This window comes from Nansenia antarctica, assembly GCF_963989245.1.
Source record: "Nansenia antarctica genome assembly, chromosome: 2".
NCBI lineage: Eukaryota > Metazoa > Chordata > Actinopteri > Argentiniformes > Microstomatidae > Nansenia > Nansenia antarctica.
This window is the reverse complement of record NC_137675.1, coordinates 6,664,761-6,688,582: the sequence shown is the minus strand read 5'-3', so window position 1 is coordinate 6,688,582 and position 23,822 is coordinate 6,664,761. Positions and strand designations below refer to the sequence as shown.

Here is a 23,822-nt window from a genome sequence, read left to right as displayed (position 1 = left end):
TTGCTGTGTTTTGGCTCGACTAGCGAGTTTGTGTTGTGATTTTCAACAACGTTGAAATGCTGCGTTTCAAAATACAAGTCTGAACATTTTGATTGGTTGCTGACATGCGGACCAAAACACTAGACCGTGTCAAATGTGTTTGATATCATTCCTCATTTCCTTTCCAGCATTTCAATGAGCCTGTCCTCCGATGTCTACCTCCACCAGCCTCCACCCCAACACACGCCTGCATTTGTATCATACCAGTCCTTATGATCACTCTGAAACTATGATGAGTGGCTCATTGGTGGCTCATTGTGCTAGCAGCAACACTAATGTTGTGGGTTCAATTCCCACTGGGACAATATACAGTATACTCAAACTATATGCAGTGCGCTCTCTGGGCTGTAAGTTGCTTTGAATATAAATGTCAGCTTAAATATAAATATGTTAGACTGGCAAGCCTGAACCTGTTCCCTGTTACATGCAGAAGAGGAGATATAAAACCACTAGGTCTTTAAACCTGGCACACATGCATGCTAGCCACCATGTTATTGACACAGGTGTGGTTAAGGCAACGGAATTATGTCAAGGCTTTAGCTCAACTGGCTGACACACAGACAGACACACAGACAGACAGACAGACAGACAGACACACACACACACACACACACACACACACACACGCACACACACACACACACACACACACACACACACACACACACACACACACACAGTGGTACATAATGTGGTGGTACATAGTGATCTAAATGGATGTGGAGTGTATAGGACACTGCATTTAAGGCCATTGTTTGACTGACATCATCAGACACAGAAGTAAGTAGGATCAACCACGCCTGTTTACTGACACCCAAAAGCACATAAACAGAACCGAGCAATCAAACACTTATTGATGAAAAAGCAAGAGGTTTCCGAGACGCACACGCGACACTCATGCAGGATGTGCGGGAGAGCTTTAGGCGACCGACAGTTGACTTACCTGGCCAAACCTGTTATGCCATAACTCTCAGAAATCTCTTTCTCTCACAACTATTGAGAGAGCTATTGAGTAAAGCTTTTCGAAATTCAGCACAGTCACTTCTAAACTCAAAACTAACATGAAAACACTAATAATAATAATAATAATAATAATAATAATAATAATAATCTCTTAGTACTTAGTACTACGCGACAGCAATATTTCCATGAAGTAAAAACATTTTTGCACTATCAATATGCAGTATCAATAATACTTACAATTCTTTAATAAGCATTGTTGCAGTACTGAAGGATTCTACAGTGTTAGGATGAAGTCTAGTCTAGGTACACCTCCGATCCACCGTCAGCTTGTCCGTCTGTCATCCAAGAGTTCGCGCTTCTGTTTTAACTTCCCTCCCTAGCAAGTGGTGAAGGGGCGGGGCGTCCTATTGGTCACCACACCTTAGACTGTGTTGAAATGAATGTTAATTAATTGTCCTAAGCCTTCTATAATGTCGTGACGTTAGAATTATATGGTTCTATCTCAATTTTTGTCAAAATTGAGTTTTTTACACAATCTGATCCATTAGGTGTTTATTAATGCCTGTGAGGTGTTATTTTAAAAATGTTGCAATTTTTGAGTTAGTAATTAATAAAATACAAAGGTTTCATCTCACAAAACATAATGGAATGTAAAAACTTTGATGCTCAATATCTCTGAACTACCCTAAACGGAGATAGAACCTTCTCATTCTAAACTCACGATGTGTCAACTGACTTTTTCAACGGATCGATCCGTTCCATTGTCTCTATTGGTCAGTTTGCGTTCCAGCCGTGACAATATCCATGATATACGCACGGCTAAATGGAATGTTGACACATCTTGTCATAATATTACTCCGCGTTTGTATATATTACCGTTATCAGTTACATTACCACTGTTGCTTAGCAACCGATAAACAACTGTTCAGCGGATGAATACACTTACAATAAAACATAGTGCCATTAAAATACATTCATGAAAAAGTTTGTCTTGTCCTTTCTTCTGTGAAATATTGATAGATAAATGTGGTAACCGGTGTATAAAAGCGTTATGGAACTCGAAGCCGTGGTATATTGTGGATATCGATATAAGTGGCCTCTCCTTCCATAACGCTTAAGTCAGACGCCCTATGCTGTCTAAAACCTTCCCCGGTGAGTGAGTCAGCGTTCCGGTCGTCCTGGTGTCGCTGCTCGGCGTGTCAGTTGGTTCAGGGTGGAGTTTAGAACAGTGAACCTGTGTTTGAACAGGGAAGCAGGTGGAGCATTACAGCCCCAGCCAGTCAAACCAGTGTACAGTTGAAATCGGAAGTTTACATACATTTAGGTTGAAGTCATTACCTGATCTTATCCACCTAATTTTTCTGGTTTTCTGCTCGAAATGACATGCCCACAGTGAATATAGAATATCTCCACAATCACAAGGGCCTTCATAATGATATTGTTATCAAATGAAAGCTAACACCTGTGGGGTGGCTGTAGAAGTGTCAGAATCAAAATCTATGTTACGGTGTCAGAGCAAATAGAGCTAGAACATTATAAAACATCTAAAATCCAGTCTCCGCCTAAAAAAACAACAGCTTTTACAGTGAATATCACCTTGGAAACCTGATAACGAAGCCCAAATCATCTAGGAATCAGTACTCCAGGGTCTTATTAGTACTTGTGCCAAAGTCGATGCTAGTAATGTGAGCAAATGCAACTTTGTACCTGTTTTAGTACAGGTATGTTTAGGCGGACACCTATATGTTTAGGCCATTTGGAGATATTTTGGCACCATCTTTGACCTTTGACCTTTCTCATGTATCAGATTTCTTTTTTTTCCTTTTTTGGGGGGGGGGGGGGATTTTTTTGGGTTGGCCGACCAATGGTATGGAAATTCGGCGTTGAAACCGGACATGACACATTCTCCAGTTGGAGAAAACTGGATGTGACTTAGGCCGTGTTTACCGTCTCGGGGAAAAAATGGTGGCATCGTATAGCATGCAAAGTTGTGAAAAAAATGTGATATCGATGAAGAGAATTGATCGAGGTAAACTCTTTATATCACTTCGGATCCACCTGTGGGTCCGTTGGCTCCTATGAGGTTAAAACTAATGTTTTAACCACTTCACAGATTTCATGTTAACAAACTACAGTTTAGGTAAGTCTGTTAAGGACACCGACACTAATATGTCAAGGTGTTGGAGTGGCCATCACAAAGCCCTGCCCTCAACCCTGTAGAAGATTTGTGGGCAGGACTGAAAAAGTTCTGGAAATGAGTTCTGTCAGATGGAATGAGACACAAGTTCGCCAACTTATTTTGGGAAGCTTGTGGAAGGCTACCTGTAACACAATGCTACCAAATACTAACTAAGTGTATGTAAACCTCTTACCCACTGGGAATGTGATGAAAGAAATGAAAGCTGCAATAAATTATTCTCTCTTCTTAAAATAAAGACTTAGTGATCCTAACAGACCTAAGACAGGGAATGTTTACTAGTATTAAATGTCAGGAATTATGAAAAACTTGAAATGTAATTGGCTAAGGTGTATGTACACTTCTGACTTCAGTTGTAGCTCACCCATTGATCTTTCGTCTTTGAAAACAACCAAACTACAGTAGAAAATAAGAACATCAGACACACACAAACCTGTGGATTCTGATATCTTGTACAGTATCTGTAGAAATATTAATTTATCTTTTCCCACCACTTTCTCCATCTTACACACAATGCTAACATTATGGGATGGAGACGCAGTTGTATGATGTCATATCCTGTTGTCTGTCATCTGTTCAGACACAGTGGCTGCTGATACCAGAACCAAGAAGAAGCCCAAGCACATCTCCTCAGTCCTCTCCAGGTTTTGTTGCTTTCCATGCAAGAAGACCCACAGACTGTAGAGAAGATCTTTTACATCCAACTTGACCTCCCACTACACCCCATACACCATTTCTCCCCCCACTCAAACCACCCATCCCTCACCTGTTCTTCCCTCAACACAACACACTCCTGTATTCCCCCTTCCCTCAACACAACACACTCCTGTATTCCCCCTTCCCTCAACACAATCGCCACCCCAACATTCATCATTGCTTTAATCTAAAAATAAAAAGCCCACATGGTCCTCCTCTTGTGTTATTTCTATAGCTAGCTATCCAGTCAGAGGTATGACATCTCAAAGAAAGAGCATCCATGTTCACTTCCTCTCATTACTCTTCCTCTCATTCTCTCTCTCATAGTGTAGATGTGTTGTAATACAAGGTGGCCTTCTACAGAGCCATTGAATAGAAGTGGGTTGAAGTAGAGACACTGTACAGTAGTAGATGGAGGATGGTGGAGGTAGAAATCGGAGGACGGGCTCATGGAATGGAATGAGGAATGTTGTCAAGTGATCCAATTCCTTATTTATTATTGGAGGTAGAAATCTGTATTACAATGAGCCTGTCCTCTGATTTCTACCTCCACTAGCCTCCCCTGGTACAAATACAGAAGCAACGCATGAGGGTTTAAATTAAACATTTATTCTGAGCACAGCTGTACAGCAATGGATCGTCATGGCAGATCCCACACAACACAACCATTACTCAACCATTACACAACCTCCCACACAACACAACCATTACTCAACCATTACACAACCTCCCACACAACACAACCATTACTCAAACGTTATTACAGTCTCAACATCAGCTCAACCTCCAATCGACTTTATTCACTATTAGCAACTTTGATCCACTTTTACACTTCAAACTTATAGCCTGTTTTTAAAGAGCACAAAAATAAAAGTCAATTATGTTTCAATGTTGAAGAATAAACACATCATGTCATGATTCCATTGTCTTGCCTATACGATTATCACGGAACAGGGAGGACCGAGGGTAGGACTGACGACATGGAGAAACAGACAGGAGACCAGGTTTATAAAGTGTTTTCGAGGGGGTTTATAAACCGATAAGTCTGACATAAGACAACACAATTGCGAAGAGGATGATAACCACATGACATAATGAATGTAGAGACTTTTCCAAAACCGTCTACTAATAAACGAACAAAGAAGAAGAAAAAATAAGACTTCGTAAGACATTCGACAACACAATCAAGGCACAAAAATATGTGACAACTGATGGAGAGTAACTGAAGAGCGGTGGACACGCGGGAGGGGGAGTTTGGTAACACTCTGGAGCAACAACCTGCTGTTCCAATGAGAACTTTACAGTCAGTCTCACTTTCCAACAGCAGGGGGCGCTCTTATAGCTTAAATAGTCAGATACTTTATATTCTATAATACACTTTATAAATCATTTAAATAGTTTTCTCTATTAGAACACTGGGACAGCTCAATGCTGACGGGGAAAGCGAAGCTTTACTACAGGGGGTATACAGCAGAGGTATGTGTGTGTGTGTGTGTGTGTGTGTGTGTGTGTGTGTGTGTGTGTGTGTGTGTGTGTGTGTGTGTGTGTGTGTCTGTGTGTTCTGAATGAATTACTGAAGGAATTGAAGAAGCTATCAGTATGGTGGTGGTGGTGGGGGGGGGGTCAAGGTTAGAGCAGGTGAGATGAACGACTGATCAATATGGTTTGCCTGTTCTGCTCCTGTCTGATATATATGATGGTTTTAACAACAGTAGGAGAGATATATACTTCTTAAAACTCAGAGCATATTCATATGTGGGGACTGCTCCCTTTAAACCTATTGACAGGTTGTTTTTTTCTGTTTTATTCTGTGTAACAGAGGTCCAGAAGAGGGACTCTACTCAGGAGGGAAGATAGGAGCAGCTAGGATCATATTCAGAGTCCCTCTCAGCAGGTCCAGCTAAACTGGGATTAAAACACTCAATCAGCCCTATGACGGAACAGCAAAACGACAGCCATACTCAGTAGCGTTAGCGTCAGCGTTAGCATCAGCGTTAGCATCAGCTCGCCTAGCCACAGCAGGGCTCCCTGGACCATGGGCTTACGGGTCATTATGAACGCCGCTGTAAGTATTCAATGAACTGCAGCTCTTAGTTCAAATATAATATCATACCATATTGTTATAACATCTAATGTAGGGGTCTGAGGTATCAGAGGGGGGGGCCGGGGGAGTTATACACAACAACACAAGAAAACTGGCTACAACCACTCACACCCACACCACGGCAACGAGAACAACAACAACAACAACAACAATAACAACAATAACAACAGCAACAACAACAGCGCTAACTACACTGACAATGACAACAGTGACAGTTGTTGGGGGGGTCCTGTCTCCTCCTGCGGAAAGGGCCTCTTTACAGTGTCACACACTGCAGTTACCATAAATGGCCATTCGAGGGCAGCAGAGGAATTTGTTTTTCCGGTGGCGTCTCCTCAGGCCAACGTGTGGCAGTGAGCTTGTGCTGTTTTCCTTCCTCTGCATAAATGACATCCACTGGACACCACTGATTTCTGTGCTCTGTCTGTCTGTCTGCCTGTCTGTCTGCCTGTCTGTCTGTTTGTCTGTCTGCCTGCCTGTCTGCCTGTCTCTCTGTCTCTGTCTGTCTGTCTGTCTGTCTGCCTGTCTCTCTGTCTGACAGTCTTCGGAATGTCTTTGTGCTAGACACCTTGTGCTTGCTTGTCTGTCTGTCTGTTTGTCTGACTGTCTGTTTGTCTGTCTGTCTGCCTGTCTGTCTGTCTGTCTGTCTGTCTGTTTGTCTGTCTGTTTGTCTGTCTGTCTGTCTGTCTGTCTGTTTTTGTTTGTCTGCTTGTGTGTGTGTGCACGTGCGTGCGTGTGTGTGCGTGCGTGTGTGTGCGTGCGTGTGTGTGTGCATGTGTGTGTGTGCGTGTCCTCTCAGCTGTCTCTGTCTCTGTGCTGTAATGCTCTCTGTGCCGTGACAGACGGGTCAGCACCAAGGCTGGGTCCATCACCCGGAGGACGAGGAGGAAGAGGAGGAAGACGCTTGTGCTTCTTTGTCCACACAGCCACCCGAGGCTCAGCTGTGATTGGGTGTCGTCTAGAGGTCAGAGGTCGTCAGCGGCGTGGCCTCCAGGGCAACCAGGAACAGGGGAGGAGGAAGACAGCCATATATGGTATATTCTGAAAATATAGTATATGACTCTGATACTACATCTACAGCCTTCTACTGTAGCACACACACACACACACACACACACACACACACACACACACACACACCGTAGAGTTCTTAGAACACACACCATGAGTTCTAAGAAGCCAGAAACACACATCCAGAAACATACAGTATATCTCAAAAGTGAGTACACCCTTTAGATTTTTGCATATATTCTGTCATATCCTTTCAGGGGATAACACTATCTTAATGAAACTTTGATATAACTTAAAGTAGTCAGTGTGCTGCTTGAATAACAGTATAGATTTATTGTCCATTGAAAATTACTCAGTACACAGCTGTTAATGTCTAAACAGCTGGCAACAAAAGTGAATACACCCCATAGTGAACATGTCTAAATTGTGCCCAAAGTGTCAATATTTTGTGTGACCACCATTGTTATCTAGCACTGCTTTAACCCTCCTGGGCATGGAATTCACCAGAGCTGCACAGGTTGCTTCTGGAATCTTCTTCCACTCCTCCATGACGACATCACGGAGCCCACGGATGTTGGACACCTTGCACTCCTCCACCTTCCTCTTGAGGATGCCCCACATGTGCTCAATTGGGTTTAGGTCTGGAGACATACTTGGCCAGTCCATCACCTTAACCTTCAGCTTCTTCAGCAAGGCCGTTGTCATCTTGGAGGTGTGTTTAGGGTCATTATCATGTTGGAAAACTGCCCTAAAAAACGGCCCAGTTTCCGAAGAGAAGGGATCATGCTCTGCTGCAGGATGTCACAGTATATATTGGAATTCATGTGTCCCTCAATGAAATGCAGCTCCCCAGTGCCGGCAGCACTCATGCAGCCCCAGATCATGATGCTGCCACCACCATGCTTGACTGTAGGCAAAACACATTTGTCTTGGTACTCCTCACCAGGGTGCCGCCACACACGCCGGACACCATCTGACCCAAACAGGTTTATTTTGGTCTCATCGGACCACAGGACATGGTTCCAGTAACTCATGTTCTTGGATTCATTGTCTTCAGCAAACTGTTTGCGGGCTTTCTTATGCATCGGTTTCAGAAGAGGCTTCTGTCTGGGGCGACGGCCATACAAACCGATTTGATGCAGTGTGCGGCGTATGGTCTGGGCACTGACAGGCTGACATCACACTTCTGCAACCTCTGCAGCAATGCTGGAAGCACTCGCACGTCTATTTTTGGAAACCAACCTCTGGATATGACGCTGAGCACGTGGACTCAACTTCTTTGGTCGACCCTGGAGAGGCCTGTTCCGAGTGGAACCTGTCCTGGAAAACCGCTGTATGATCTTAGCCACTGTGCTGCAACTCATTTTCAGGGTGTTGGCAATCTTCTTATAGCCAAGGCCATCTTTGTGAAGCGCAATAATCCTTTTTTTCAGCCGCTCAGAGAGTTCCTTGCCATGAGGTGCCATGTTGTCCAGCATTCAGAGAGAATTGTGCCCAAAACACCAAATTTAACAGCCCTGCTTATCATTTACACCTGAATCCTTGTAACACTAACGAGTCACATGACACCAGGGCGGGAAAACAACATCATTGGGCACAATTAGGACATGTTCACTATGGGGTGTACTCACTTTTGTTGCCAGCTGTTTAGACATCAGCTGTGTACTGAGTAATTTTCAAAGGACAATAAATCTATACTGTTATTCAAGCAGCACACTGACTACTTTAAGTTATATCAAAGTTTCAGTAGGATAATGTTATCCCCTGAAAGGATATAACAGAATATTTGCAAAAATCTAAAGGGTGTACTCACTTTTGAGATATACTGTACATTCTTGGAACACACACACACACACACCACACACACACACACACGGACACACACACGGACACGCACACACTATACAGTTCATACTCAACACAGAGGAGAGGTCTACTATAGAGTTCTCATATGACACGCTATACAGGAGCAGCAGAGGAGGATGGCCGGGGGGGGGGGGGGGGGCGGAGGGTCGAGGGGGGGGGTGGGGGGGTTGTCATGGCGACTCTTAGTCCAGCATGGCGTCCAGCTGGTCGGCCAGGTCGTCGAACATGCTGCCGATGTCGTCCAGGATGTTCACTGTGCTCTTATCCTCCGCTAGAGAACTGCGGGGGAGGAGGAGGGGGGAGGGGGGGAGAAAATTGAAAAAAGAGATGTTAGATAACATCATGTCTGGCGGGTGGGTGGTGAGGTCAATGGGTGGTGGGGTCAATCAATGAACGAATGACGAATCAGTGACAGGCCCCAGGGTGTGTGTGTGTGTGTGTGTGTGTGTGTGTGTGTGTGTGTGAATGCATACGTACATTGCGCGCCTCTGTGTATGCGTGTGAGTTAGTGGTTAACAGAATAGTCTAGATAGAACTGGATAGAATTAGATAGAACTAATCAACTAAAGCGGGGTACACACATAAGGATTTTCTGGCCGATTTTGGCCCGATTTTCCCCCTTCCGACCAAACACAGAAACGCCCGATTATCAGATGGATCTTAACATTTTCCTATAACAAAATCCTGTGGTGTGAGGTGTGTTAAGAGTCAATCTCTCCCGACAACCTGCTCGGAAAATGGGCGTGGCCGGCAATCGTAAATGTCAAATGTGTTCAATACTTACGACCAGAAATCCTAGGGTTGCCAGATTATTTGGTGGAATTAGCGGTTTTAGACTGTGGTTAGGGTGGAAAATGTCATTCCCATCTGGCAACCCTGCTCGCGAGTCCAACTATAACGTGGATGGAATGAAGCCAATCAAGAAGCGAGCTGACTTCTTCTTTTCGTTATTCGGCACTTTATTTGCCCTGTCGCACATGGTTGTCTCGTACAGGTCAGTCAGGGTACTACGTTAGATAATAATAATAATAACTTTATTTGTATAGCGCTTTTCCTGCAACGTTGCGGCTCAAAGTGCTTTAATCATTATATAATCTTAATTTAATTATTTTGTAATTCAAAGGCAATATTAAAAGGATGGGTTCACGCAAGATTTCTGGCTTGGGGAACGAGACTCTAGAGAGTCTGGAGTCTGTCGTAACAAAACTATTTATGTCTGTGGGGTGCTGAAATGGGAAAATCGGCGCACACCACACACAATACGATCAAGGCTGTTCAATCCAAGATTTTGTATCTTCATGTGTGGGGTCTGTCTCAGATAAGAGTTCGGTTAAGATTTTGAAGATCCTTATGTGTGTACCCCGCTTTACATATCCACACGTTGGTGTTGTGATCAGTTGTTGACGAGTTGAATGGTGAGTATGAATGAATGTTTATGAATTAATGAATGAATCTTTTATTTCGAACACGATTTAAAATAATAAAAAGAACAAATAACTAATATGAAGAGTACAGGCCTATCAATGTTCGAAAGGGATGAAGCCTAAGCTTATCATGTCCTACCCCGATCCATAGTATGAATGGTTTTAACACATAGTACATGGTTTTAACACATAGTACATGGTTTTAACACATAGTACTTGTTTTTAGTACATAGTACATGGTTTGTGTGTGTGTGTGTGTGTGTGTGTATGTCTGTGTGTGTGTGTGTGTGTGTGTGTGTGTGTGTGTGTCTGTGTGTGTCTGTGTGTGTGTGTGTGTGTGTGTGTGTGTGTGTGTGTGCGTGTGTGTGTGTGACTCACTCGTTGTGTCCGTCCTCCTGGTTCATCTTCTGTTCCACCGCTTGCAGCGCTGCGGCCAGGGAGGCGCTGGTCTCCTCCAACCTCTGCTGCGCCTCCTCCTCCTCTCTCCTCTCCTCCTCCACCTCCACCTCCTCCCTCTCCTCCGCTCTCCTCTTCTCCTCTCTGGTCACCGCCGCTTCCTCCTCCTCCTCCTGCTCCTCTCTCCTGCCCTCCCCTCTCCTCTCCTCCTCCTTCTTCTCCTCCTCCGCCGCCCTCCCCTTCTCCTCCAGGCCGGCCAGGTCGACCGAGAGGCCGGCGATGGAGGAGCGGGGGGGCTTGACGGGATGTGGGGCCGACGACGAGCCCCCCGGGGTGGAGGGGGTCAGGGGGGTGGAGGGGCTCTGGGCGGGGGAGGGGGAGGCGTGGGGGAGCCCCGGGGACAGGGAGGGGCCGCTGGGGTGGTCTGGGGCGGGCAGGGGGGTGTAGGGTCTGGGGGAGGAGGCAGGGGGGGGGCTGGCTAGGGTGGAGGCCACGGCCGCTTTGGCCGGTTTGGGCGCCGTGGGCGGGGGGCTCGGCTTGACCGACACCTGGGGAGGAAGGCGCTTCGCTGGCTCTGCAGAGAGAGAGAGAGGGAGGGAGAGGAAGAGAGAGGGAGAGGGAGAGAGAGAGAGAGAGAGGGAGAGAGAGGGAGAGAGAGAGAGAGGGAGAGGGAGGGAGGGAGGGAGAGAGAGAGGGAGAGGGAGGGAGGGAGAGAGAGGGAGAGGGAGGGAGAGAGAGAGAAAGAGGGAGAGAGAGAGAGAGGGAGGGAGAGGGACAGGGAGGGAGAGAGAGAGAGGGAGAGAGAGAGAGAGGGAGAAAGAGAGAGAGGGAGAGGGAGGGAGGGAGAAAGAGGGAGAAAGAGGGAGAGAGAGGGAGGGAGAGGGGGAGAAAGAGAGGGAGAGAGAGAGAGGGGGGGGAGGGAGAGGGAGGGAGAAAGAGAGGGAGAAAGAGAGAGAGAGAGAGAGAGAGGGAGAGAGAGAGAGGGGGGGGGAGGGAGAGGGAGGGAGAAAGAGAGGGAGAAAGAGAGAGAGAGGGAGAGAGAGGGTGGGAGAGGGAGGGAGAAAGAGAGGGAGAAAGAGAGAGAGAGAGAGAGAGAGAGAGGGAGAGAGAGGGTGGGAGAGGGAGGGAGAGGGAGAGTGTGAGAGAGAGAGACAGAGGGGGAGAGAGAGAGAGGAAGAAAGGGAGAGGGAGGGAGAGGGAGAGAGAGAGAGGGAGAAAGAGAGAGAGGGAGAAAGAGAGAGAGAGGAAGAAAGAGAGAGAGAGAGAGAGAGAGGGAGAAAGAGAGAAAGAGAGAGGGAGAAAGAGAGAGAGAGAGAGGGCAAAAGAGAGAGGGTTTTGAGTTGAAACAAGCCTGGACTGAAAACACTCAAAACAATAATAGAACAAACAGTGCCATGGTAACCCGCTCCTTCAGCCCGTAGCTCATGCACAACGCAAAGCGGCCCCTCAATGACTGAACGCTGAGCGGCCCCGTACCCTAAAACATTTTTCAAAAGCCCCCTGTCAGTGGCCTATAGACTAGTTTAGATTAGATTAGATTAGATTAGATTAGATTAGATTAGATTGAACTGAACAGCATAAAGTGTTATAGTATAAGGTGTTACAGTATGAGGTATTACAGTATGAGGTATTACAGTATGAGGTATTACAGTATGAGGTATTACAGTATAAGGTATTACAGTATGAGGTATTACAGTACGAGGTATTACAGTATGAGGTATTACAGTATGAGGTATTACAGTACAGATGTCCCAAGATGGCCGCGCGCTTAGACGCTGCAGCTGGGGGGGCTACCACACTGGTGTTTCATTGTGTTTTTAAGTACATTTGTATGTTCACTTTTTTTTTAGTACTTATAGGGAACAGTTGTGTATATAGTACCTACAGCAGGCTCGACTTATTAGAAGTCGGCACGCAAAACGACAAGATTTACGGCGGAGTTCCTGGAGCAATACAGGATTAACAAGGACATCGCCCGTCTACCGGGAGAGCCTTGGTTCACAGTCCCCTCCCTGAGGCGTAAACGCCGGCGCCGAGACCGTAGGAAACGACGTGGCCGCCGGGGAGGCCTGCTAGCAAGATTAAGACGCAGCCCAAACAAACCAGCTTTGCCAAGTATTTTCCTCTCCAACGTCAGATCCCTGACGAACAAGATGGATGAACTGAGACTACAGGTTGCTAAAAACAACATCGTGGGGGATAGCTGTGTGATTATTCTGACCGAAACCTGGCTAAATGACAACATTGTGGACGCAGCTGTTAGCTTGGAGGGGCGCACGCTACATCGCGCAGACCGAACGGAGCTTAGCGGAAAGTCAAGAGGAGGTGGGATCATAAAATCGCCGAAGGATAGCTGGTGCTTAAACACGAAAACTGTAAGTAGCCACTGCTCCCCAGACCTGGAATACTTGACTGTTAAATGCCGACCCACATACCTCCCGAGGGAGTTTAACGCGGTGCTAATAACATGTGTGTATATAGCGCCTAGCGCAGACAGCAGCCTAGCATTGGCGCGACTATATGAAGTCATCAGTGGCCAACAAAGCACTGATCCACAGGCTATTCACATCATAGCGGGGGACTTCAATCATGTCGACCTGAAGGCAGTACTACCCAAGTTCTATCAGCATGTGAAATGTGCAACGAGAGGAGAAAAAACACTGGATAAGGTATACACCAACATCAAACGTGCTTACAAGGCTAGTCCGCTAGCTCATCTAGGCATGTCTGACCATGTGTCAATCCTCCTGATTCCTGCATACACTACAATGGGGAAAAGTGCTCCCATCACCACTAAGACTGTCAGAACCTGGCCAGAAGGGTCCGCTCCACTGCAGATCTGCCTAAATGACACCCTATGGCAGGAATATGAGCATGAGGACCTGGAACAGTACACGTCGTCGGTTCTGAACCACATAGTGAACCTCAACTATCATCCCAGTCCCGAAGAAAAGCACGGTGAGCTGCCTAAACGACTACCGCCCGGTGGCACTCACACCAATCATCATGAAGTGCTTCGAGAAACTAGTCCGGGCCCACATACTCACACGCCTCCCGCCCAACCTGGATCCATACCAGTTCGCCTACAGAGCCCACAGGTCCACAGAGGACGCCATCGCGACGACTCTCCACGCCACTCTATCCCACCTGGAGAGGGGAAACAGCTACGCGAGACTGCTCTTCGTGGACTTCAGCTCCGCCTTCAACACCATCCTTCCAGACAGGCTAGTGACCAAACTACTAGACCTGGGTCTATCACACTCTATATGTGCGTGGATCAAGGACTTCCTGACCGACCGCCCCCAGAGGGTGCGGGTGGGCCCCCACACCTCCACAGCCCTCAGCCTCAGCACTGGGTCCCCCCAGGGCTGCGTGCTAAGCCCCATCCTCTACAACCTCTACACCCACGACTTCACCCCCGTCCACCCCAGCAACTACATCGTAAAGTTTGCAGACGACACCACCGTGGTGGGATGTATCTCGGGGGGGGACGAGGCGGCGTACAGGGATGAGGTAGAGCAACTGAGCAAGCTGTGCAAGGTTAACAACCTGCTGCTGAACAAGTCAAAGACCCAGGAATTCATCGTAGACTTCAGGAGGAAAAAGTCCGAGATCCAGCCCCTGCTCATCGACGGAGAGAGCGTGGAGAGAGTCTCAACCCTCCGATTCCTGGGACATCACATGCGGGATGACCTGACCTGGAAGGACAACACAAAAGGCACCATCAAGAGGGCACAACAGCGGCTATACACCCTGAGATGCCTCAGGAAAGAACACAACAAGCAGGAGATACTGGTGGCCTTCTACCGCGGCGCAGTGGAGAGCATCCTCACCTACGGCATCTGCAACTGGTTCTACAGCTGCACAACAGCGGAGAGAAATGCGCTACAGAGAGTCGTGAGAACAGCACAGAAGATCACCGGCGCCCCCCTCCCCTCTCTGGAAGAGCTGTACAACACACGCTGTCTCAGGAAGGCCTCCAAGATCTCCAGGGACCCGACCCACCCTGGGCACGTACACTTTATCAGGCTGCCCTCGAAAAGGAGGTACAGGACCCCGGCCGCTAAGACAAACAGACTGAAGAACTGCTTCTACCACAGGGCCGTCCAGGCCCTGAACACAGCAAAGACCTAAGTTCTGGGCCCTGGGCAGTCTGGACGGATTGTATGGCAGCTGCTGGACTGAAAAAATCAGGTGTAGTGCTGAGGCACAAACATGTACATTTCAAGCCTGCAAACTGTGACACTTTAAATAACGTGAAAAAATACTATTGTGCAATATGACAACCCTAGTTGACTATCTGTGCAGTAGAGTACAGTGGATTGTGTACATAGCCTTTATTTATGTAAACCAGCTCCTTACCTTCTTGTGATTTTATTCATTTTCTAAAAGTTTTTTTTTTTTCCCCTTTCCTAACACCAGGGGAGCCACCCCTCCTAAATTTCGTTGTTTGGTACCTGTACTGTAGCAATGACAATAAAGTCCATTCATTCATTCATTCATATAATAAGGTGTTACAGTAGCGTCTGGCCTGTAGAGAGCGCTACAGGACTGTGGTGGAGAGTGTCTGGCCTGTAGAGAGAGCTACAGGACTCGGGTGGAGAGTGGGTGGGCGGATAATTGGGCACCAGCTGTGGCCGATTATACCCATCACCGTTTGGCATTTAGGTTGTGTGTGTGGGCTCTGTCTTCCGGGGGCCAGCTACCTGGGGGTGTGTGTGAGAAGTGAGACGACCTACACAGGCAGAGACAGAAGCAACGAGCGACGGCCGAAGAGACGAGACCGAGAGGGTTAAGGAACAGACATGCCGCTGCGCTTTGGATGACTGTTATTATTATGTGACTGGGTTCAGAGTCAGACCTCACTCTGCGTCCAAACCTGCTCCAAATATAAACATGAGATGCATATCGATATGATATTTGCTGAGGTTACATCCCTAATGTAAACTGGCAGTGCATTCCACAATTTGGGTGCATAGAATGAGAATGCAGCCTCACCAAATCTCTTCTTTTGTACATGTGGGAATGTACAAAATGTACACATGTACAGTACCATATATGTATATGTATGATATGTACAGAACAAGGGAAATAGGTCTTGAGGTATGTTACATATAGATATATACCAATGTAATAAATATGGTATGAGCCAACAAGTAGCAGTGCAATAGCTTTAAAATTGAAGTCCTGAGTGTCCAGCCACTATCCGCTTGTTAAGTCTGACGTCAAAAGTGACGTTTAACCATTTCCGAGTCCAAATCAGAAATTCTCCGCACCGGAGTACCTGTGAACTACAGCGGTAGAATGACAGTTTAATCGTTTTTTAGACTCGGATCTATTCATACAACAAGGGACACAGCACTTTACCGTTTTCTCCATATTGTCAGGGTATTTGAGCCTCGGAAAAGCGCTATATAAATATAATTTATTATTATTATTATTTCGGCATCTCAAAGACAGAGCCTCAGCCAACGTTGGCCACGGAAATACGTCACGACTTAACAAGCGGATAGGTATGGAGGGAGGGGGGTACCACTGATACTGGGAGTCAATGTGTCTCTTGTTGGGGGGAGAGGGGGGGCAGGGTAGGGGGGTCGCTCAGCAGAATGACAGCTGTGGAGAAGAATCTGTTCTTTAGCCTGCTGGTGGTGCGGGTTACTGAGGATCCTGCACCGCTTCTTGGATGGTAGAAAAGTAAACGGACTGTGTCTGGGGTGAGAGGTGTGTCTCTAATGACGCCTCACGCCCTCCGCAGACACACACCCACTTGCCTGGAGGTCCCCGATGGCAGGGAACCGGGTCACCGGTGATCTACTGGCCGGTTTTCACCACCCGTTGCAGGGAACCATCGGGTCGGAGACAGAGCAGCTGCCGTACCACACTGGGATGCAGATTTGTCAGGATGACCGGTAGATGTTGACCAGAATCCTAATTGACTTCCACTGCCAGCAGAAGTCTTCAGCACCGGTACGATGGTTGCTGACTTGAGGCACCTGGTGGGACAACTGCTTGGACCAGTGACAGGTTAAAAGTGTCTGTGAAGACCCCGGGCCAACTGACCAGCGCACGCCCTGAGCACACGGCCAGAGAGGCTGTCAGGACCAGCAGCCTTTGCGTGCATTCACCTTGCTCGGTGTGTAGGACACATCAGTGATGGAGGGTGTGAGGGGCTGGTCTTCTTGGTGGGGCTCAACTAGAGATAGCTGGTTCCTTGTTAGCCGCAGTTTGTGGTCGTATTATACACGGATGGATCCGGTCCATTGTCTCTATTGGTCAGTTTGCGTTCCAGCCGTGCCAATATCCCTGATATACGCACGGCTAAATGGAATGTTGACACATCTTTTCATATTGCTCCGCGTTTGTATATATTACCGTTATCGAAGTGACATTATAACCGTTGCTTAGCAACCGATAAACAACTGTCCAGCGGATGAATACATTTACAATAAAACATAGTTCCGGTAAAATACATTAATTAAAAGTTTGTCTCGTCTTTCTTCTGTGAAATATTGATAGCTAAATGTGGTAACCGTTGTATAAAAGCGTTATGGAACTCGGTTTGCGTCGTGCCTAACCACCCCGCTAGCTGTGCCGATATCCACGATATACCACAGCTTCGAGTTCCATAACGCTTAATTGTGGCCTTCCTGATGCCCCTCTCCAGGTTAGCCCCAGATGAGCCTCTGCATCATCCAATCTAAAAGGCGGTGTATCGTGCCTTCAGCAGGGTTCATCCAAGGCTGCTGGTTGGGGAAAGTTCTTATCTGTTTGTGGGTCAGAGACACTGTTGACACGTGTGTTGATTTAATCCAGAACGGAAGAAGCATTATGTGACACAGTCTGATCGTTTGGTCCGCATGTCGGCAACCAATCAAAATGTTCAGACTTTTATTTTTGAAACACGGAACTTACGTTTCAACGTTGTTGAGAATCAGGACACGAACTCACTAGTCAAGCCAACATACTGCAACAACGCAATGGATTCGGTGAGTAATCCCCACTGCTACCTATTTGACTAGAACACTACTTTACATTGTTAGCAGGCTCACAAAACAAGCTGTGTTAGCTGAATAGCGATGTGTCGTGTGTGTGTTGATTTTCAACGATACGGAAATGTATTTACATTTGTCGAAAAGAAGAGTCCGATCATTACATCGGAACCTGACTTGAGGACCAAAGCATTAGAACGTGTCACATATGAGTCAATGCCTGTGTGGTAGTCCAGAGTGGCCTAAATCGTGAGCTTAGAACTATAAGGTTCTATCTCCGTTTAGGGTAGTTCAGAGATATTGAGCGTCAAAGTTTTTACATTCCATTATGTTTTGTGAGATGGAACCTTTGTATTTTATGAATTACTAACTCAAAAATGTTAACATTTTAAAAATAACACCACACAGGCATTAATAAACATCTAATGGATCAGATTATGTAAAAAACTAAATTTTGACCAAAAATGGAGATAGAACCTTATAATTCTAACGTCACGAAATGGCGAATATCCTCCAGTCCGTGTTTTGAAACTGGTGCTGTAGTATAATGTAGTATAATGTAGTATAATGTCTGCTCCCTCTGGCCAGATTTGAGCTCTCCTCACTGCTGGTTTCACATGTTTGATGAGTGGTGTGTACTTGGGGAGTAGGAACAAGGAGAGGAACAAGGAGAGGTGGTCAGATTGTCCCAGGTGGGGGAGGGGAATGGTTTTGTAGCCCTCAGCCATGTTTGTATATACATGATCTAGAGTCGGGTCTCCTCAGCCATGTTTGTATATACATGATCTAGAGTCGGGTCTCCTCAGCCATGTTTGTATATACATGATCTAGAGTTGGTCTCCTCAGCCATGTTTGTATACACATGATCAGGGCTGCCAAGTCTCACGCAATCACCGTGAGACTCACGCATTTCAACCAGTTCTCACGCTCTCACGCCGCAACTCTATTTCTCACGGCGAGAAATAACAATTTGTTTTACGGGACTTTTATTTTTGAAATTCCTTGAAAGAAAGCTACCGGACATGAGTTTCGTGACGTGTGACATGTTTTGAAATCTCAAATTGTCATCCAGGTGATTAGCAGAATGATCTAGCTACAGCTAGTTGTGTTCTGTCTGTTCTGTGTCTCTGTGTCCTGCCTAACGTCGTACACAAGCGACGTTCTACTGCACATGAGGGGTTTAACCCCACCGGACATCTTCCCCAAACTACTCACCCGTTCCACGGACATTCTGGATATGCTTGTGAGGGGGACCGCGTTTTTCGCCAGAGCTGTGAGGTGGATCAGAAGGCAGCGAGGTCGGAGAGCTGGCTGTTTGGTTCGCCTTCGGCGGAGAGGAACGCGACCACCACTCCCGGGCATATTCCTGAGCAACGGTGTCTCGTTGCAAGGAACAGCGACTTCCACTCCTCGGCTGTCTTCGCGTTCACGGAGACGCACCTATCTTCATCTGTCCCCGACGAGGCGGTGGAGCTAGAGGGATTCTCCGCGTTCCGGGCTGATAGAGACTTCGAGGCGGTGAGCAAGTCTAGGGGAGGGGGGTTAATGTTCTTTGTTAACGTGCGCTGGAGTTCCGAGGTGACAGTGCTCCAAAAACACTGTTCCATGGCTATAGAATCCCTATTCATCCTCTGCCGTCCATTTTATTCCCCCCGTGAGTTCAGCTCATTCATTCTCGCGTGTGTCTACATTCCACCTGATGCGGACGTCACCGCAGCAGTAGACACACTGGCAGAGCAATTGATGAGTGTGGAACGTAGCTACCCGGACAGTTTTGTTGTTGTTTTGGGGGATTTTAACCAGGCTAATCTTAGCCGGGCGCTCCCCAAATACAGGCAGCAAGTCACGTGTCCCACCAGGGGGGTGAACACTCTGGACCATTGCTACTGTACAGCTCGTCAAGCCTACCATTCTGTCCCCCGTGCTGCACTGGGCTACAGTGACCACATCCTCATACACCTGATCCCTCGCTACAGGCAGAGGTTAAAACTCTCTAAACCTGTTGTACGGCGATTCAGGGTGTGGTCCAGTGAGGCATGTGAGCGACTCTGCGCCTGGTTGGAGAGTGCAGGCTGTGACCAGGACTTGGTGGAGTGGGCGGGGCCAGAGGCTGGTAACAATCTGGATGTATACACAGACACTGTTACATCATTTATCAGCCTTGGCGAGGAGGTGTGTGTCCCCCTCCGCTCCAGGAAGTCCTTCAACAACGACAAGCCCTGGTTTTCATCCCAACTCAGGCGTCTGAGGTCAGAGAAGGAGGTGGCTAGGCGCAGTGGGGACGTGGACCGGGTCAAGCAGGCCAAGTACAGGTTCGCCAAAGCGGTGAGGGAGGCGAAGCATCGCTTTTCGGAGAAGCTGCAACAACAGCTCTCTGAGGGGGATTCCGCCTCCGTCTGGAAAGGCCTAAAGACCATCACCAACTACAAACCCAGGTCCCCGCTGATGTCCGACAACCTCCCCCTCGCTAACGAGCTGAACGAGTTCTATTGTAGGTTTGAGAAAGAGAGGTTCCCGCCCACCCCCGCCCTCTCCCTCCACACCCCCCGGCTACAACCACCACCCCCCGTCCCCCAGGGGGGCCAATGTCCCTCCTGCTACCCCCACCCTCCCCCCTCCCCCCCCCTCCCTCCCCCCTCCTCACCCGCCCCGCCCACCCCCACCCCCCTTTCCCCACCCCCTCTCTCTGTCACAGTGCGAGAGGTAAACAGACTGTTTAAGAGGCAGAATCCCCGGAAGGCAGCTGGTCCGGATTCCGTCTCTCCCTCTGTCCTGAAGCACTGCGCCGACCAGCTGGCCCCGGTGTTTACCCACATCTTCAACGCCTCGCTGGAGCTGTGTCACGTCCCAGCGTGCTTCAAGGCATCAACCATCATCCCCGTCTAGGGTGACCAGGTCCCAACAAACCAAATGTGGGACAATGTGGGACACCCTCTCAACAGGCCTGGATCGAACTTTAGGTGCCCCTGGTAGCATCCCCCCGCCCCCCCGGCCGAGAGAGCTATGTCTATCCAATTTTTTAAAATATATGTGCATTTCCATTCTGTTTCCTATTCTGTTTGGTTTATTCAGTAGCATGCAATAGACTTTGCAGATAAAAACAAATATATCTTATTTGAATGTGAACCTCACAATAAAGTATCTGTATGGAGCAGAAAGTGAGGTCAAAGTGCAGTATCAATTTAGTATATTAATAAAGAAAAGTAGGCCCCGCGGTGGTGTAGCGGTCTACGCACTGGCCGCTAGTGCATGCTGCCCACCGGGGCCGGGGTTCGTATCCCGGCTCGCCAGATCCAGATATGGCCGAGGCACACGGGAAGCGGCATATTGGCCGGCCGCTTCCGAGGGGGGTATAGGAGTATTTCTGGACTAGGATCCGTCGCGCAACACCGCCCCCTGGGTGCCGGAATAACGGTACTGGGCTCGAGGAGCCAGTCAGCCTAGTCTGCCTGGCGCCCTCCTCTGGGACTGCCGGCCACGGGGTCGTGCGGCGGATCCCATGCAATAGGCAGGGGATAATTGGATGCTAAGTTGGGTTAAATTGGCTACCAAATTGGGTGAAAAAGGGATAAAATCTGAAAAACAAATAAAAAAAAATAAAAAAAATAAAATAAAGAAAAGTAGCCTGACAGTGTTAGGCCTGTAGATGATTGAGTATGTAGGCTATCTAGCTAGCTAACTTGCCTCCCATTTGCAACACAAAATGCATTGACATAGCTGTCAAGGCTGGCTAACGCGCACACACACTAGACGAAAACAACAACGAAAACAACACACAATGACAGTGATAACAGCTAGTCAAAGGATAAACCAATTGCCAAATTGTAATTTTTCAGTTTTTAGATAGCCTGACACTACAGATTGTAAGCTTTCAAATGATGTGTCATACATTGTAGTCCTTGCTTTTGAACACTTTTCGTCCTAAAACGAAAGTGGTCACTTATCAGTAGCCTACGGCAAACGAGAACAGTGAATCCAATCCAGACATTATACGTTTTTAGTGATCGTTAAACTATTGTTTATTATATCGAGTGGGTACTTTAAAACTTCAAGTTGGTGTTGTGTGAAAAAAAACGAAAACTAGATATTGTTGACACAATAAGTTTCACTTTACGACCTTTGAGTCAGCGGCTGGTTCACACATTCAGCCAGCTCCCTATGTCCACGTGGGGCAATGTCCGTTGCCATGGGAACATTAATGCTGTTTCCTGATAGGCTGAAGACGTTCCATAGAATCTGGACGTTCTGCTGCTACTGAACATGTCAAATCGCTGCGCTTTGTGCGGGACGCACCAAAAGTCGTGAAAATGCTGTGCAGTCCCGCGCAAAGCGGGACATCTGGTCACCCTATCCCCGTCCCCAAGAAGGCCAAGGTCACAGGCCTCAACGACTACAGACCCGTCGCTCTGACCTCCGTCGTCATGAAGGTCCTGGAGCGCCTTGTCCTGGCCTACCTGAAGCTCATCACGGATCCTGTGCTGGACCCCCTGCAGTTCGCGTACAGAGCCAATAGATCCACGGAGGACGCCGTGAACATGGCTCTGCACTACGTACTACAACACCTAGACACTGCAGGCAACTACGCCAGGATCCTGTTCGTGGACTTCAGCTCGGCCTTCAACACGATCCTCCCACACATCCTGGAGCACCAGCTATCCCTGCTGCAGGTGCCGGTCTCCACCTGCAGGTGGATCACGGACTTCCTGACTGACAGGTCTCAGCGGGTGAAGCTGGGGAAGAGCATTTCCAGCTCCAGGTCCACCAGCACGGGCTCCCCGCCGGGCTGCGTCCTGTCTCCAGCACTATTCTCCCTCTACACCAACAGCTGTGTCTCCCGCCACCCCTCGGTCAAGCTCCTGAAGTTTGCAGACGACACCACCCTGGTGGGCCTCATCTCCGGGGGGGACGAATCTGCCTACAGGGGTGAGATCGAGGGGCTGCAGAGCTGGTGCAGTTTAAACAATCTGGAGCTAAATGCTCTGAAAACAGTGGAGATGGTGGTGGACTTCCGAAGGAAAGCAGCCCTGCCCCCTCCCATCACGCTGGGAGGTACCCCGGTGGCCTCCGTGGAGTCATGCCGCTTTCTAGGCATGACCATCTCCCGGGACCTAAAGTGGGAGCAGAACACCGAGGCCCTCACAAAGAAGGCCCAGAAGAGGATGTTCTTCCTCCGGCAGCTGAGGAAACTCAGGCTGCCGAGGTCCATGATGGTCCAGTTCTACACGGCCATCATAGAGTCCATCCTCACCCACTCCATCATCACCTGGTTCCCTGCTGCAACGACCAAGGACAAGGCCAAGTTGCAGCGGGTGCTACGTTCAGCAGAGAGGGTGATCGGCTGTCCCTTGCCCTCCCTCAACTCCCTGCATGACACCAGGGCTCTGAGGAGGGCAAGGAAGATCATGGCAGACCCCTTCCACCCCGGCCACGGCCTCCTCACCCTGCTTCCCTCTGGAAGAAGGTTGCGGCTGCCTAAGGCACTGAAGGCCCGCCACAGGCTCAGCTTCTACCCCTCAGCCGCCAGGCTGATAAATGACTCTGGCTTCCCCCTCCCCCCCGCCCCCAAGTCTGCCCAGGACTGAACTGGACTCACTGTAAAAACTCTGCACTGCACTTTACTTTATACCGCACTATCCAATGCACTGTTGTCTGTCCTGTGTTGTTGTTGTTGTGTTGTCCTGTTTTTTGACATGTGAAAAAAGTATAAACGCACTTGCTGTGGTGACGAAGCAAATTCCTATATGTGTAATGCATAGTGGCAATAAACGTTATCTCAATCTCTCTCAATCTCAATCATCTGTCAAAGGCCGTCAAGCGACAATGACAGCGACAGCCTAACTTGATCGTGGAAATTATTAAGGCACGGCACCTACGGCTAATCCCATTGGTTGCTATTTGTGAAGGAGAGGTGGTTAGCTTCTATACTGTTTAACCATTGGCTGACACGTCTGCCACTCCCAATGGGTCCTCGAGCTCATGGTCGTGTGAGTGGAGACAGTAATGAAGATGGAGGGTTCGGTGTTGTTGAGTTATTTAGGCGGTTTATGGAGTAGAGAGAGTAACTGATATAAAAAAAAAATATATATATATATAGATAGAGTAATGTATGTGTGTAATTAGATAGCGAACTGCTTTGG

At 48.0% G+C, this 23,822-nt stretch overlaps 1 protein-coding gene across 1 annotated transcript in view; it reads right to left on the bottom strand.

The window, feature by feature from the left end:
- Nucleotides 1-9,058: 9,058 nt before the first annotated feature.
- LOC308149727 (caskin-1-like) overlaps nucleotides 9,059-23,822 on the bottom strand; it is a gene marked incomplete at both ends in the record, with an annotated part of 58,742 nt that continues 43,978 nt past the window's right edge. Inside the window, 2 exons of the mRNA XM_080522624.1 lie at nucleotides 9,059-9,155; nucleotides 10,679-11,270. Of these exons, the coding sequence (XP_080378750.1) occupies nucleotides 9,059-9,155; nucleotides 10,679-11,270 (689 nt within the window). The remainder of the gene's footprint in view (nucleotides 9,156-10,678; nucleotides 11,271-23,822) is intronic.